The sequence below is a fragment of the Panthera onca genome, chromosome D2, assembly GCF_046562875.1.
Source record: "Panthera onca isolate mPanOnc1 chromosome D2, mPanOnc1 haplotype 2, whole genome shotgun sequence".
Taxonomy (NCBI): Eukaryota; Metazoa; Chordata; class Mammalia; order Carnivora; family Felidae; genus Panthera; species Panthera onca.
The window spans coordinates 30,642,661-30,659,698 of record NC_138349.1 but is presented as its reverse complement, the minus strand read 5'-3'; the positions used below and the strand labels follow the sequence as shown (position 1 = coordinate 30,659,698).

General features: G+C 36.9%; 1 protein-coding gene across 10 annotated transcripts in view; it reads left to right on the top strand.

Moving 5' to 3' along the window:
- R3HCC1L (R3H domain and coiled-coil containing 1 like) overlaps nucleotides 1-17,038 on the top strand; it is a 93,823-nt gene that overhangs the window by 66,051 nt on the left and 10,734 nt on the right. For all 10 annotated transcript variants that reach the window (XM_078434701.2, XM_078434699.2, XM_078434702.2 and 7 more), the window contains one exon: nucleotides 11,750-11,925. In XM_078434701.2, the coding sequence (XP_078290827.2) occupies nucleotides 11,750-11,925 (176 nt within the window). The remainder of the gene's footprint in view (nucleotides 1-11,749; nucleotides 11,926-17,038) is intronic.

Genomic DNA, 17,038 nt, shown 5'->3' with positions numbered 1-17,038 from the left:
ATATACTTTATACTTCCTCACTATTTTAGTTTTTATTTTCACAGTATCTTTTATTAGTTGCAAATCATTTTGACAGACTTATGTTTAATATTTTTATTAAAACGTCTGAATTAAGGGCACTTGGGTGGCTCAGTTGGTTAAGCATCCGACTCTTGAATCCAGCTCAGGTCATGATCTCATGGTCTATGAGATCGGGCCCTGCATCAAGCTCTGTGCTAACAGCACAGAGCCTCCTTGGGATTCTCTCTCTGCCTCTCCCTGGCTTGTGCTCATACTCTCTTTCTCTCTCAAAGTAAATAAATGAACATTAAAAAAAATAAAACATCTGAATTAACATGTTCTTGACTGCCTAAGTGAGGATTCCAGATGCTGTATTTTCGAATGCAGGCACTTGGGACATCCAGTGAATAATCTGGTTGAATTATATATTCCGTTTATTGTTCAGTCCACTAGTGGATGATGACTAGATCTCTGGTTCATACAGAAAGAGGGGACATTAAGACAATACCATTGCTAACAGTTTGTTTATTTCTAAACCAAACAACTCCTAAAATGAAAAATCTCCCTTCTGAGCTCCATTGGGTTTGTTGCATAGTATTTTTTTCCTCTGAATCTGCATTCACATCAACAGCATTTTAATTCCCGATGCTTTTTCAAAACTAATGAGAGGTAAACAGTTCCTAGGCCTCTGTTGTCAGTACAAGGAGGGATTCTTGTCTGAAGCTTCAGAGATTCCTGGTGTGCCCTACTCTGTCCTTGGCAGTGCTTTCATGTTAGTGAGCTCCATGAGATGCCATATGTGGGGTATAGTTGGGGCAGATGGGGTAGGAATAGTGATACGACTCCTCCTAATGTTTGTTCCATTTAGTTCATTCCCTGTTGAGCGACGATAGCAGGGAGGGGAAATGGTAGGGTTGGCAAAGAGAACTAGAGTGAAAAGAAACACTTAATAACTGTATCCCAAAATTGAAAATTTATTTGTGTTAAAAGTTTGGTTAAGGATAGAAACATACTTTTAGGAGAATTAAACTCATCTCTGCTTTGATTTAATATAATCATTTGTATCAAAAATTGCTTGTAAGGCATGCTAGATACTCTGTTGCTGGGCTTTGGGAAGGAGTGCTAGAGGAAAAAAGGGACCCATCTATAGGCCTGGCTGCTGAAGTGAGTAGCCAGCAGTCAAAATATATTTAAATTCAGACTGTTTTGTTATGAATTTGGGGTTGGGGTGTAGGGAGGTATAAATTTGCAATAATGCCTAGATTTGGGACAGAGGGAATTTAAGTGCTAGTCAGCAACCTGTGCAGAAGATCTTTTGTATGAATTGACCAAAAACTGAGATTGTTGAGGAAAAGCCAAGAGGATGCCCAGGCATACTGGATACTAGGCTTAATGCACAAACACTGTGCTTCTGATCCTTCAGATGATGGGTCATACTATTATATTGCCTGCCCAGAACAAGACTGACTCATTTCTTAAAGCAGTGGTTCTGAGTCTGAAGTTTGAAGGTCAGAAGTACATATGTATTACCTGGTAGGGGCAGATAAGCCAGGACTAATACTCTCTAAAGTAATAAGCAAAGAAAACATTTTATTTGGGAGAATTGGTATGGGTATGATGTAGGATCTTAGGTAGCTAAAGGGAACATAAGGAAAAGTAGATCAGGGACTAGAGAAATCAAACAACAAGTGGAATGGCAATAAATGCTAACTTTATCTATTTTACAATTTTTCCTGGGCCTTGTGGGCAGCCATTGTCACTGAGGTTAGCTGTCACCGGTAGTTTGGGAAGGTTCAAACCTCTAGCAGTTTCCTATTCCTGGGTAGTCTGGTCTTAGATCATTCTAGTTCATCAGTGACATCTCTCAATCTAGTCATTTCAGTGATGCTGGGAAAAGGAGGAGATACAGATGTCTCCCTACCTTCTCAGTGTTTCCCTTGACTATAAATTTAATGTTTTCAGGGGACTGTATAGCGTCTTCTTAAGAGCTCCAACATCAGTCTGCCATGTTAACCTCTGTACTATCAGAACAGGAACCAGGCCCATATTGGTTCAGGATGTTCACTTGGTTTCTGCCCATATATTCCTATGTCCTACATCACCATCTATGGGAGGGAACTAGAGTTCTCAGATTTACCCTCTGGCCCTGAGGTCAGTAAACGATCATCTGAACCAATTGCTGGGGCACTATACATGTCTCATTACGGTAGCTTTTTTCTTATTTCCTTTTGCCCTTTTCCTTTTCTGCTTCCTTGTTCACTTCCTCCCTTTCTTCTCTTTAATTATGCCTTAATCCAAAGCTATGGACATGGCTTTCTCCCACCGATGATAATCAGAGGTATTGAGATATTACTTAACACCTATTCTAGAGAAGTCTTTAGATGGCACCTTAGATGGGGAGGACATTTGAGCCATTCTTGTTAGAAATTTAATGAAGCCAAAGTTTTCCTTTATGGCTTTGGTTTCTTGGTAAGTCAGTAGGGGCACAGCCTAGATACATTAGAAGTCTTATTTGCGGGTATGGAATTTCATCGGAGACATTATCTGTTCTTATACTTACTGTGTAAAATGTTAGAGTTTCAAAGTCTAAATTTATCCTTCTATTGAAAAGAACTCAAGCCCAAAATAGTATAAAAGAGGGCTAGAAGCTGTAATTTATACAGCATAGCATATAAATATTTATGCTATAATACTATAATGGTAGTATCTTTTTAGGAAACTCCTTATGGATGTTTTTGAACTTGGGTCATGAGAAATTTGAAAAAACTTGAAATACTTTTTATTTTTTTGAATAAATAGTGTTATTTCTCTGTTTGCCAAAGATAAGTCAGATGAGTAAAACATTTTAATTCTAGCTTTTGGTTTATTCATAGTACTATAGAGCACCATGAAAAATTTCTTGGCTATTACTCTGTTTTCTGTGATCCTAGAATACCTTAAATAGAATTAGATCCAGATAATTCAAAATCTTACTTTTTGTTTATAGCTTAAGCCTATTCTCCAGCCAAATCTTTTATCAAGGTTTATAGTAAATAATGACATTTTAAATTGATTTTGTTCAACAGAAAGTGAATTAGAAGCAGTTAAGTAGCCACAAGATATAAGTGGAAGAGAAAAACAAAAACAAAGAACTTGAATAACCTAACCTATGTAATTGAGAATTGACTATGTGGATTAATTCTTTTTTTTTTTTTTTTTTAAGTTTTTTTATTTATTTTAAGAGAGTAAGTGGGGGAGGGGCAGAGAGGGAGAGAGAGAGAGAATCCCAAGCAGGCTCCACACTCTCAGCACAGAGCTGTGGGTACTTTTAATTAAACACAATAAACCACCTTAAACTATAGTTATATCTATAACAAATTTAAATATGGGGTATCAAGTTACAGGGACAAGGACAACAAAGACTTTACCACAAGTTGGTTGTATAACGTGATTACATTATTTACAGAATTAATCCATGCAGTCAATTCTAAAGGCACCTGGGTGGCTCAGTCGGTTAGGCATCTAACTCTGGACTTCAGCTCAGGTCATGATCTCACAGTTGGTGGATTCGAGCCCCTTGTCACGCTCTGTGCTGACAGCACTGCTTGGGATTCTCTCTCTCCCTCTCCCCCACTTGCACTGTCTCTCTTCATTGATTTTAAAAAGCCATCGATTGTGAAATACGTCATCATTTTATGTATCACTAAACTTTCACACAACCCTTACCCTTTAGAATTTTTATTTTACAAAGAACTCTGTTAGACATAATTAGATGCAAATTTTTATCCTATATCATTTCTTACATAAAGAGAATGTAGGTGAAAGAAATTGGCTAAAGTTTTCCTAAAACTCATGTTTATAGTGCAACTCTGTAATGATTCCTTGATTCAGTCATTGATAGGACGCCTTTCCATCCTGTATCATGTTCTGTGCCATCAAGAACTTTGATGGTGCAACATTTCTTAAAAGTACATAAAAGAAGCAAAAATCATTGTTGCTGGATTCTTTTTTTTTTTTTTTTAATTTTTTTTTTAACGTTTATTTATTTTTGAGACAGAGAGAGACAGAGCATGAACGGGGGAGGGCCAGAGAGAGAGGAAGACACAGAATCCGAAGCAGGCTCCAGGCTCTGAGCCATCAGCCCAGAGCCCGACGCAGGGCTCGAACTCACGGACCGTGAGATCGTGACCTGAGCTGAAGTCGGAACACTCAACCGACTGAGCCACCCAGGCGCCCCTTGTTGCTGGATTCTTAAGCCTTGTTTGCATTTATTTAGAGCACTTATATCCAGATTTTCTTCCACACTGCTGACCACCCTTTCTGCTGGTTTTGGTACTGGTACTTTGATGCTTTTGCATATGCAGGCAAGCATTTTCTACAATATGCATGATTATAAGATGCATCCTGATGTCAGAAGTGTTAAAGTGTGAAAAAAATAGGTGTCTTAGAATTGATGAAACGTGGTATATAGTAAAACCTTGGATTGTGAGTAACTTGTTCTGTGAGTGTTCCACAAGATGAGCAAACATTTCTAATAAATTTTAACTTGATAAAACGAGCGATGTCTTGCAGTACGAGTAGTATGTGATGCCGAACATCACATGATCACAATCAAGCCATTTGTTCTTGAAATTTGCTTTGATATATAAGTGCTTTGGATTATAAGCATGTTTCCGGAACAAATTATGCTCGCAAACCAAGGTTTTACTGTGTATCCAACTGCCAAGTGTTACGACGTAGTAGTATAGGGAAGGGAGAGACCACTAAACTGGAGTCAATAAGGAAAGCTTTAAGAGGAGATAAAGATTGAAGCTAGGTCTTAAAGGAGAGGAAGGACCCAAAACAGACCAGGCATTCTAGGATGTGAAAATAGCCTGTAAAAAATATAGAATGTTCCCATACTTCGGTGCTGAATTTGTCACTATCAGAAGTTGAGATGATCTGTTTTGAAATTTTTCTTTTATAATTTATTTTCATTTATTTATTTTTATTTATTTATTTATTTTTTTTTAATATTTCTTCATTTTTGAGAGACAGAGCATGAGCCAAGAGAGGAGCAGAGAGAGGAGACACAGGGTCTGAAGCAGGCTTCAGGCTCCCAGCTGTCAGCACAGAGCCTGATGAGGGGTTCCCTCAAACCCACAAACTGTGAGATCATGACTTGAGCTGAAGTTGGTCACTTAACCGACTGCACCACCCAGGCGCCCCTATAATTTATTTATTTGGATTTTCTGCATAATTTATGTAAGCAGAGAAATTAAAATTTATTGGTAAAGGGAAAGAAAAGAGTGTCAATTTTTTTTTCAAATTTCAGAATGCCATCCAGAATCCTTTAAAAAATATATGTTGCGTAAATCAAATCCTTATTGGTGAGGGTTCTGTATAGAGTTAGTCCTGTTAATCATGCATTTGGACAAAGTAATTAACTTGAGGCATGTGCATTTTATTCGTTCCACAAATATTTATTGAATGCCAAGTTTGTGCATGATAATATGTGCAATAGGGGACTATCAGGATAAATATGATATGTCCCTTATAGTTGGACTATAGAATCCAGATGTTGATGAGGCAACTGGAACTCCAGCCTTTCTCTCCAGCCTTATACCGTGTAGTAGTTGGCCAAGGCTGCCATACTTCAGTGCCCTAAACCAACTGTAGCATAACCCGTGCAATGCCAGGGGTTAATGGTACAGATGAAGGTGTCAGCAGGGTTAGTTTCTTCTGAGGCCTCTCCTTGGTCTGTAGCTGGCCTTCTTGTCCCTGTGTCTTCACATGGTCTTCCTTCTGTGTCTGTGACCACTGTCCCTCTTACAAAGACACCACTTATTTTAGAGCCCACCCTAATGACGTTACTTTAACTTTGTTAACCTCTAAAAGCCTTATCTTCAAATACAGTCCTATTCTAAGGGTCTAGTTGTTAGCACTTTAACATATGAATTTGGGCAAGACAGTTAAGCCCATAACACGCCCCCCAAGTCCTGACATTATTCATTGTACCCACACAGGACTATTTGGTGAATAGTACACTCCTTGTGTGCCTTTGCACACTTATACTGATGGCAACTTTGTCTGCCTTGTCTGTGTTTTAATTACTTGGGCAGTGAAGAAGAGTTAGCAAAGTTCTCTTCTACCTTCTGATAACACTTTATTCATCTTAAAATTTTATTACATATTGAATTTGAAGTTCTTTTTCTAATGTATGTTTAAACATTCATTAAATGTTTGTTGGAGGGGCAGTTAGGTGGTCAGGGTAAGTTTGGAGGAAGAGGCAGGTCCAGCTGTAACATAAAGTGTCATGTAACAAGTATTACAGAAGTAGTGCAGCGGAGATAAATGCTGTAGAAATGTAGAGGAAGGGGCAGATTATACATGCTTTCGGATGTGTAAGGGAGGAATCATAGAAGAGGTGGTATTTGAGTATGTCCTTGGAGAATGGTGTCATATTTTGAGACATGCAGACCAACAGATGTCAGCCAGCACTTGCAAAATAATATGACCAAAGCAATAGACAGGAGGAAGTAAGATCTGTTTAGGCATAGTGAGTATTACTCTTTGGTTGGAATGTAGCATATTGTGTATTAGTTTACTATTGCTGTAATAAATTACCACAAACTAGTGTCTTTTTTTTAACATTTATGTATTTTTGAGAGAGTGTGCACGTGCATGTGTGCGCACAGGAGGGGCAGAGAGAGGGAGACAGAGGATCTTATAAGGCTCCTCCTCACTGGGCTCGAACTCACAAACTAAATTCCAAACCTTGAGATCATGACCTGAGCCAAAATCAAGAGTTGGTCGCTTAACCGACTGAGCCACTCAGGTGCCCCAGCACAAACTAGTATCTTAAAACAACACAAATCTATTATCTTACAGTTCTGGACGTTGGAAGTCCAAAGTGGGTCTCCCTGGGCTAATTAATTAAGGTGTTGGCAGGGTTGTATTCCTTTCCAGAGGCCATAGGGGAGTACCTGTTCTCTTGCCTTTTTTAACTTCTGGAGGCTGCCCACATTCTTTGGCCCACATTTAAAGCCAGCAAAGGTCAGTTGAGTCTTTCTAATATCTCATCTCTCTGACTCACTGTCTCTTCTCTGGGCTCTTCCTGCTTTTAAGGACCCCTGTGATTATAACGCGGTCCACCCAGATAATCCAAGATAATCTCCCTAATTTAAAGTCATCTGATTAACAACCTTAATTCTCTCTGCTGCCTTAATTCTCCTTTGGCATGTATCATAATCACAAGTTAAGGGAATTAGGACACGGATGTCCTTGAGAGGACATTATCCAGCCTACCACAGGTAGGTTGGGGCCAAATTATGGGAGCTTTAAGTACAGTCACTGAAGAGTTTTGATCAAAGGAATGGCATGATGAAAGTAGTGTTTTGGAAAGTTTAATCTATGCTCTGTATGCTATCTAGAATATACCACTAGAAAAATCAACCCTGGGGGCACCTGGGTTTCAGCTCAGGTCACGATCTCAGTTTCCTGGGTTCAAGCCCCATGTCAGTCTCTGTGCTGGGAGTGTGGAGCCTGCTTGGGATTCTCTTTCTCCTCTCTCTCTGACCCTCCCCCACTTGTGCTGTCCCTGTCTCTCAAAATAAATAAATCTACTTTTTAAAGAGAAAGAAAAGAAAAATCAACCCTGAATTTTCAGCTTTGTCATTGATCCTCCCTTCCTCACTCCTTCCTTTTCCCTTTCACCCTTCCCTTCCTTCTTCTTAGAATAGCTTATATCCACAAATGCTTAATCAGACAGAATTCATTGTCCTGAACACGAATACAGCACTGTTTCTGATTGTGTTCACTGTAAGACCTTTTCACCATGTTATGGAAGGAATACTATACTACCAGTCAGGAGACGTGAGTTATGACTCAAACTCTGTCAGTAATTTGATTTGTAATCTTAGGGATATCCTTTAGTCTCTCTGTGATGCAGTCCTCCCTCTTTGTAATCAGGATGATAATAGCCTGTCTGACATGCTCATCTGACAGAGATATAAATATGAATTTATTCCAAAATAACGTAGCATATTTTTATTTTTTTGTCACAAGTAGTTGGCTTGTGACTTTAGAACTTTTTGTTTTTCTTTTTGTATATTGAAGAACCAAGGATCAAACAAAAAACAACAAAAAATAAAAAGCTCAGTGATCCATGCCTAATTGACCTTCTACTCTCCTCACCCTTTTTCTCTACAGATAGATACCAGGGCAACTAAGTCATAGTCGGTCAGGTACTATTTTATAGACCTGTTTTCAAGACTGGACTGCTAGGCAATAAGAGTCTTAAAACCCTCACTTTGAGGAAGATAATTTTAATTTAGCTGAATGGTTTTGTGAAAGCTGGTTATGCATATGAAGGAATAACTCAGATTTATGTTATGCTTTATAAATAAACAAGACAGACCACTGGTAAAAATCCTAAAATGTTTGTGATTCATAACTCAAAATTGTTTGCTCTGAGCTGTTTGCAAACTCTCCGTTGGTCTAATAGATCAGAATGCATCAAATTCAAAACCTCTTCTTTCTATTGTTGCTCTATCAAAGTTTACATAGCCATCAAAAAGAAAAAAATATATATGCAGGTTTTACAATATGAAGGCTTCACATTGACAGTATAGTTGGTATTGCTTCAGTACACGTGACTCTTAGAGTAAATGTTTCACTTGTCTATAATAGAAATATGACGTAAGCTATAAATATGAACCTTACTATAATTAAAAATTTTCTAGTAGTCACGTGCAGAAAAGTAAAAAGAAAGAGTTGAAATTAATAATATGTTTTTAATCAGGGATATCATGTCAACACGTCATCAATATAAGAAATTATTAATGGGATATTTTACTTTTTTGTATTAAGTCTTTGAAATTTGATGTATATTTTATACATAAAACCCATCCAGTTTGGAGTAGCCACAGTTTTCAAGCACTCAGTGGCTACGTGTGGCTGGCAGCTACTGTGTTGGACAGTGTGGGTCTTCTGCGGATGTATCTACATAATTCATGCATGAAATTTTAGAGCCTTTCCTTAAAGCTGTCTATATCGCCTTGTCTAATCCCCTCACTTCCCTTCACAGTCTTGCTCTGATCCTCATTTCATTCCATATTGTTCTCCCTTAGACGTTTCCTTCTTCGTTGAAACATATTCCTCTCTCTTGTACTCTGTCACGTCTCCCTATCCTGTTTTGCTGAGATACTCAAGAAAGAAAGTGCTGTTAACATTATGACCTCCTACCGACCACCATACCCCCTCAAAATATGTGTTACCAGTAGATCTCACCAGTGTCAGTACCATGGGGAAATGAAATTAAGTTCTTCCTTCTCTTTGGCAAAGTCAGGAATCCCTGATAACAGTGGTGTCTGATAGGAAAAACTAGTCAGGAGTATATAACTTGTAGGCTTTAGATCTATTATTACAAAATACAGAATAAGAATCGTATGTTTTGCTATTACTAACACTTTGCATTTAACCAGTCCCAGAAGCCAAAACAGTTAATAGTTACCTCAGAAATGGGATATAAGTGTATAATTCAATTTTGCTGACTAGGTTAGGAGCAAAGGACCATAATCAGATGTTCCTGCTAGACCATCTTGCCTCTTTTCCTTCCTCTTTGTAATCATTTCTTAGAATTTATAATTCCTGGGTGTTTTGTAGTCATGCATTATTTACCTCTCACAACGCATTATATAGCCCCAGTTTATAAATGCACAGCCATGCAGTGATTTTGTTTTTTGCTAAGTAACTCAAAAAGTCAATGCCAGAAATCCAAAAATGAAACTAAGAAAATTCCATTTTTAATTGCATTTAAATACTATTTAAGAATAAATTTAACAAAAGAAGTATATAAGCCATGTATTCCAAAAACTACAAAACACTGTTGGAAGGTCTGAATAAATGGAAAGTATCCCATATTCATCTTTTCTTAATATTGTTGAGGTACTTCTCAAATTGACCTACATATTCAACAAATCCCAGCTGTCCTTTTTTTTTTCTTTCTTTTGGCAGAAATTGACAAGCTGATCTTCAAATTTATATGGAAATCCAAGGGACCCAGAACAGCCAAAATGATTTTGAAAAGGAAGGACAAAATAGGAACACTCAAACTTTCTGATTTCAAAGACCTATTATAAAACTACAGTAATCAAGACAGGGTGGCACTGGCATAAGGAGGGACTTGGAAATGTTTGCAGACCTTCCTGGTGTCTGGGGCTCTGAGTTATTTTAAAATGATAGACCAGCCCACTTTAGGCTTTGAAGATTTTTAAGTTCGGCTGATTTCTTGGTGCCCACTTCTTTCCATGCTGTGCCAGAGGCAAAACGGTTTCTGTGTCCTGTTTTTCTTTGGAGGAACTTGTTACTCTGTGGCTTTCTGGGTATTTTTGGTTGTCTTGCATACTCAGCTGTCTGGTGAATTCAAGAATAGTTATGATTTTATAGATTACTTAATCTTTTTCTCATTGTTATGGTGGAAGGAATACTCTCTTCTTGCTTTCTGTATCCTAAACAGAGTGGAAGTAACATGGTGCTTATCGTGTAATAGATTCAGCACTTAGTTAAAATTTGCATAAGTAGGTTGAATTCATTGAATACTTAGGTATCATATAAGTATTATGCTTAGTGTGCTGAGCACTTACAAATCATCTCATTTGATCCACACATCTATCTGTGAGGTATAGGTGCTGTTGTTATTCCTAGTTTTTTGGTTTTTTTGTTTTTTGTTTTGTTTTTTTAGTGAAACTAAAGCTTCATGGAGAAAAGGAACTTAGAGGCACAACAATACATATTTTTGTTGATTTTACCTAAGTCACCTTCCGTCTCTCCTCCCTCCCAAATAAAATTCTTGAGTCTTTTTTCATTTCTGCAAGGAAAGGAGAGGTGTCCTTGGCATTGCAAGTTCTCATTTCCTCATTTGATGGGCAGTGAGGCGCAGTATAAATGAAGGAAAGGCTTTGAAGGGATCTAGTTGGACTTTTGATTAACAGAGAGAAGACACCCTCAGGTCTGAAGGCTTTGGGTGGTCAGTACTAGCAACTAGGTTTTGTAACAGGTGAATGACAAAATGACTGTTACAGCTTTGCTGCCACTTTACATTTTCCCCCCTTCCCTTCTGCCTCTGGTGTGCAGTAGATAATAGCCTTCGGTTTTCTTATGGGATAGTAGAATTTTAAGTATTTTCCATTACTGTTAAATTTTTGTGCTAATCTGCTATGTGGGAATTCTTGTAGGTAGCCATCGTGCTAGAGACCCTATAATTCTACCACTTAACATTTGTCTTAACAAATTTCCTTTGTAGGCTACATTCAGCAAAAGGTGGACTAACAAAATGTTTTCATTTTTTTAAATTTCTGTTTTGTTTTGTTCACTTCCATAAAAGAAACTATGAGATGAGCCTGATCAATAAGCCCAGATAAAACAAATGTTATTAATTCATCTCTTCAGCTATTTTCTGAAATTTGTTTTCCAAGATGTACCATTTGTAACTCACCACATTAATCATTCTACATTTTCTCACACTCTGGTTGATAGATGCAAGTGAAGCTTCATGTATTGCCTATCTTTGTTGGAATTTCAGCATGTTTTAAAATATTCCACACGTTAATATAAACTGGATGATAGACCCCTGGCCATTATTGTATTCGTGAACAGCATTAGTGCAGAGACCGTGCTAAAGGTTAAAGAATTGGAATATGGAGACAAGGAGGAGTATTTATATATGATAGTATATTTTATAATGTTCTAGCTTGATGTAACAGCTACTTATATGCTGCTTCTTCCCTAGTTATCAGGGAATATGAAGAATAGAGAAAGCATCCAGGAACCTAGATTTGATTATTACAACCATGAAGTTTCTGATATTGACCTCAGTGATTGTGAATTTCCACATGTCATAGAAATTTATGACTTCCCCCAAGAATTTCGTACTGAAGACCTCCTGCGGGTTTTCTGCAGTTATCAGTAAGTACTTGCGAATGGTTGGGCATGTTTGGGAAGGTGTGATGAAGTTTTCTTAAAATGTCTTCTGAAAAATCATCTCTTTAGTTTGCATTACTTGTTGTTTACTTTAGCATCAGTTTTGTTTATTGTCTTTATCAAGTTGGTTAGAAATCTTCTGTATCAAGCCAGTCTTCTGAGTTCTTTAAAAATGCCAAAGTCGTTCTAGACCCCATGTTAGCATTTAAGAATGTCCTCAGTGATGACTTCTGAACGTCTTCATGGTGCATTTAGTCCATTTATATTTATTATAACTATTGATATATTTGGATGTATGCCTGCCATCTTTTTTTGTGTTTACATGTTTCATCTTTTTTTCTTCTTTCTTGCCTTCTTTTGGATTGATGAGGTATTTTTTTCTCATTCTGTTTTGTTTGGAAATGATACTTTGTTTCTATTCTTTGGTGGTTACTTTAGAAATTACAAAATGCATGCTTAACCTATCAGTGGCTAAAGTTAATATTTTTACACTCTTTCCAAACATGATAAGAGCTTTTAACTCCATTTCCCAATTCTATTTCCTCCCTTTCGCCACCCCCAACTAATATGCTATTGTGACTATTCTCTTAATTTTATTTTTAAACTCCATTTGATGTTACTATTTTATATATTTAGCATTCAGATTTATCCACATTCTGTGTTCTTTATCTATACGTCTTGCATCTCGTATATCTTCCATCTTAAATATTTTTCTTCCTGCACGGAACATATTTCCTTAGTATTTAATTTAGTAACAAATTGCTGTTAACAAACTCAGTTGGATTTTTTGTTGTTTTTTAATGGCATTGTTTCAACTTCAATTTTCAGACATTTTTGCTAGGTGTAGAATTTTAGGTTGACAGTCATTTTTCTCTCAGAAACATGTAGATTTATTCTACTGTTTCCCGTCTTTCTCTGTGGAGAATAAGAAGCCAGCTAAAAGTTCACAACTGTTGCTTCTGAATGTAATCTGTCTTTTCTCTTTGGATGCTCTTAGGGATTTCTCTTTGTCTTTGGTATTGTGCGTTGTAGTGTGATGGGGCTTTGCTTTTTTGTTTGGTTGGGTTGGTTTTTATGTTCTTTTGTTTTTTTTGTTTTTAATTCTTGAGATTATTTGAGCTTCTTAAATCAGTAAGTATTTTTCATTGGTTTTGGAGAACACCCACATTATCTCTTCAGATAGAGATAATGGCCTCTGTGCCAGTCTCTCTTTTACTTTCTCTAAGATGCCAAGAAAATATATATTCGACCTTCTCATTTAATCCTCATGTTACCTCCTTTATGTTTTCCATGTTTGTCTCTGTTATATTCTAAGTAGTTTCTTTAGCTCTTATTTCCAGTTCACTAATTTTTTCTTTAGCTGTGTTTAATTTTCTGTTAATTCTGTCCATTGAATGTTTAAATTTCATTTTATGTTTTTCTTTTTTTCAAAATTATCCATTTCTCTTTAAAATCTGCATGGTCATTTTTTAGTTTCTTTTATTCTAAAATATTTTCAAGATTTAAAAAAATTTCTTCAAGTATATTAAACATAAACCTGTGGTCTGTGTCTGGTAATTCCTTTACCTGATGTCTTTTTAGTTCTGCTTCTGCAAATTCTCACTTGTAGTGCCTTGGCTTTTTTGGAGGCTTAGTTAATTTTCTTACTGTGAGCCAACTCTTTTCCTTGGAATTTTATTTATGGGAATTGGAGTCTACAGTAGAAGAAGAGGATTTCTCCTGAAAGGATATGCATTTTCTTCTTCTAAGCACCAAGGGCCCTAACAATTCAGCAGCACTATAAATTAAATTATTGATTTGAGGTTATTCTGACCACTGAGATAGAAATAGTCAAGTGGAGAATGGTAAAAAATGATTGTTATATGTCTCAACTAGTTTATTTTAACAACACATATAAACACTTGCCAGTCTTTGATGTGGTGCCAAAGCCTTTTATTTCTTTTAAGTTATTGGTCTATTGATAAAAGAGTTCCTAAATGTTATCTCATAATATATCAACTGAAGTAGAACAAGAACTTTAATGTACCTTTAGAGTCATCTGAGTGCATATTCCTAATAGGTTAAAATGTTTGTCTTTTATAGCTGTTTGCCCAAGCGTAATTGGTAATTGTTCTTGGATTTTTTTAGTGACTTCACCATTCTCTAGTCTTCCAAAGCATTCAGTTAAGTTTTTATAGACACAACAATTCTTCTTTTTGACACTCATATTTCGTTGTTTAAATTTTATTAAATTATGTAGTGAAAATATAAATAAAAACTGATATAAGTGGGTTTGAAAACAGTTGCACTAACTCTAGTTATGTATATAGTTTATACATATATAGGGTAAGGTAAAAGAATCAGAAGTGTACCTCTGTATCTTTAGCTTATAAGAAGAAAATAAGTTTCAGGAATAAAGAAACAATCCAGAAAGAAAGTTATTAAGAAAAAGATCTTTAGGATCTTGAAGAAGTCAATACCAACAAGGATTATACTTTAACATTCTAATCCTGAGAATTAAAAATGAACTAAGTCCGTTGTCCGATGCTGCAAATTTAAAATTTGTAGCATCGGACAACGGACTTAGTTCATTTTTAATTTAATTTAAAATTAATTTAATTTAAAATGTGGGCGCCTGGGTGGCTCAGTCCATTAAGTGTCCGACTCTTGATCTCGGCTCAGGTCATAATCTCGTGGTTGTGAGATCGAGTCCCATGTCCGGTACCGCACTGGGTATGGAGCCTGCTTAAGATTCTCTCTCCTCCCTCTGCCCCTCTCCTACTCGTGCGTGCTCATGCTCTCTCTCTCTCTCTCTGAAAAAATACTCAATTCATATGTATCTTGAATTTTTAAGATTCTGTATCAGTTAAGGTTTAGCTCCCCACTTTTTCTTAAAGGGTCAGATAGGAAATATTTTAGGCAACTCTGCCATCATTGCACAAAAGCAGCCACAGACAATACAGATGAGCATGATTGTATTCAGTGAAATTCTGTGTACAAAAACAAGAACCCTATTTTTTTTTTTACAAAGTTCTAGAACAGATAGAACTAGCTAGCAGCCATGTACCTCACCTAAATTTGAATGGGGGGCGGGTATCAGTTCTATAACTAAAAGAAATAAGGGGGTGACTGGATCATGGAGGACATTTAATCTTCCTATACACCGTATGCTAAATTTATAGGTTTGCTCAGTCTAATTCATTAACATTATATTAAGACCCTGTATCAGGGCCTGTTGCACATAAAGTGCCTAATAGATTTTAAAAAGCAGTCAGTGAGATTAAATCCCAAATTAGAACTACCTTAGATTGTTATTAGTAATGATGATTTTTAAAACCAAGGATTAGTTTTGTTGATGTCTAGAATTTCCTGAAGGCTAGTTAATTCTTATGAATTATTAATTTCCCTTTGCTATATTTCTTCCTAATCTTACCTGCAAGTCCATTTTCTCTCAAACCTAAAAACAGTCCCAAAAGAGGAGAAGCATTTTAAAGGATTATAAAATTCCAGTCTAAAAGGCTCTCCAGAACCCATCTAAGGTCTTTTTCTAACCTTTTTGTAAACTATTATTATATAGACTCTTCTGCTATTGAACTTTTTTAGTCTCCAACCCCTGTGGTCATTTTATGCCATGGTCAAACTTACCCTTACATTCGGGAAATTCTCTAACTAACCTTGAAAGCCTCCTTCATTCCTTTTTTCCTCAAAGGAATTTTTTTTCTTGTCTGAAGGAAGATATTTTAGCTGTTGTCTTTTTCCTTTCTTTTTTTTTTTTTTAAATTTTTTTTTTTTTAACGTTTATTTATTTTTGAGACAGAGAGAGACAGAGCATGAACGGGGGAGGGCCAGAGAGAGAGGGAGACACAGAATCGGAAGCAGGCTCCAGGCTCCGAGCCATCAACCCAGAGCCCGACGCGGGGCTCGAACCCACGGACCGCGAGATCGTGACCTGGGCTGAAGTCGGACGCTCAACCGACTGAGCCACCCAGGCGCCCCTTTTTCCTTTCTTTATAGTGCTTTATAAAAATAAAGTCAAGGTCCTGGTACAAAAGCCTATAATAACGTCTTGAGAGTCAAATACCTGAATCAACTTTGTATTTTAGTCACTATCTTTATCAATATTAATAATCTTCCTGATGAATATTGCTATTAGTCATAAAAAATAATGAGCAACATTCATTTATTAAATGCCCGTAAGTGCTCAACACCGTGCTCTTCGTCTTGTCATAGATGATCTCGTTTCCATTTTTACAATAACTGGAAGGTACTATGCCCATTCTACAGATGAGCAGATCTAGCTTCAAGAGAAGTTAAATCTGCCCAAGGTCTCAACATGGCAGAACCCTGAGTCCTTATGCATCTGACCCTTAACCCTGTACCCTTTCTATAGAACCGTTGAACCTATGAGCCGTTTTAAGTTCCTAGCTGAGAAAAATAATGTCATCATTTTGATAGTCATTATGCTCACTAATAGCTCTGCTCCAAAATAAAGGCGTTTTTTAGTATTTCGTGGTCTTTCTTTTGATTCTGTCTAATCCTGTCTGATGTTTCTCTGAGCTTGATTTCTTCTATCCTGAATTTTTCTGACTTTGCCACAATTCTTTCCTTTTTTCCCCTTCGTACTTTCTTTTACAACTAGAAAGATTAGTCAGCCTCTCTGATTAGAGTTGTCTTTTTTTCTCTATTACTTACTTTTTTTTGTCTTTGGGGTTTTTTGTTTGTTTCTTGCTTTGAATGACCTGTTTCCCTCTCCCTCTCTGTCTCTCCGTGAGTCTACATTTGCATTAAATCCAGGTGACCTTCCCTGCCTCCCTCCTCTTCCAATATTCTTCTACCCCTCCTCTACTTTCTCTTTTCACCTCTTCTTGTTCTGTGCCCACAAGAACATCTCTTGTAAATAGTGCGATAAATACTTTACCTCCCCAAGGGACATGTGAGGATTAATTAGTTGATGTCTATAAAATGGCTGGGAACATAAAATACTCCCAGGTAGTTCTTTATGATGGTATTATTGCTTTTAAAATTCAGTGGCTTCTTCTGTCCTCCAAGCTGTTTTTTGTGTCATTATCCCCATTCCACCTGTGCTCGTTGAGTGTTTATCTCATCACGAAATGCTTTA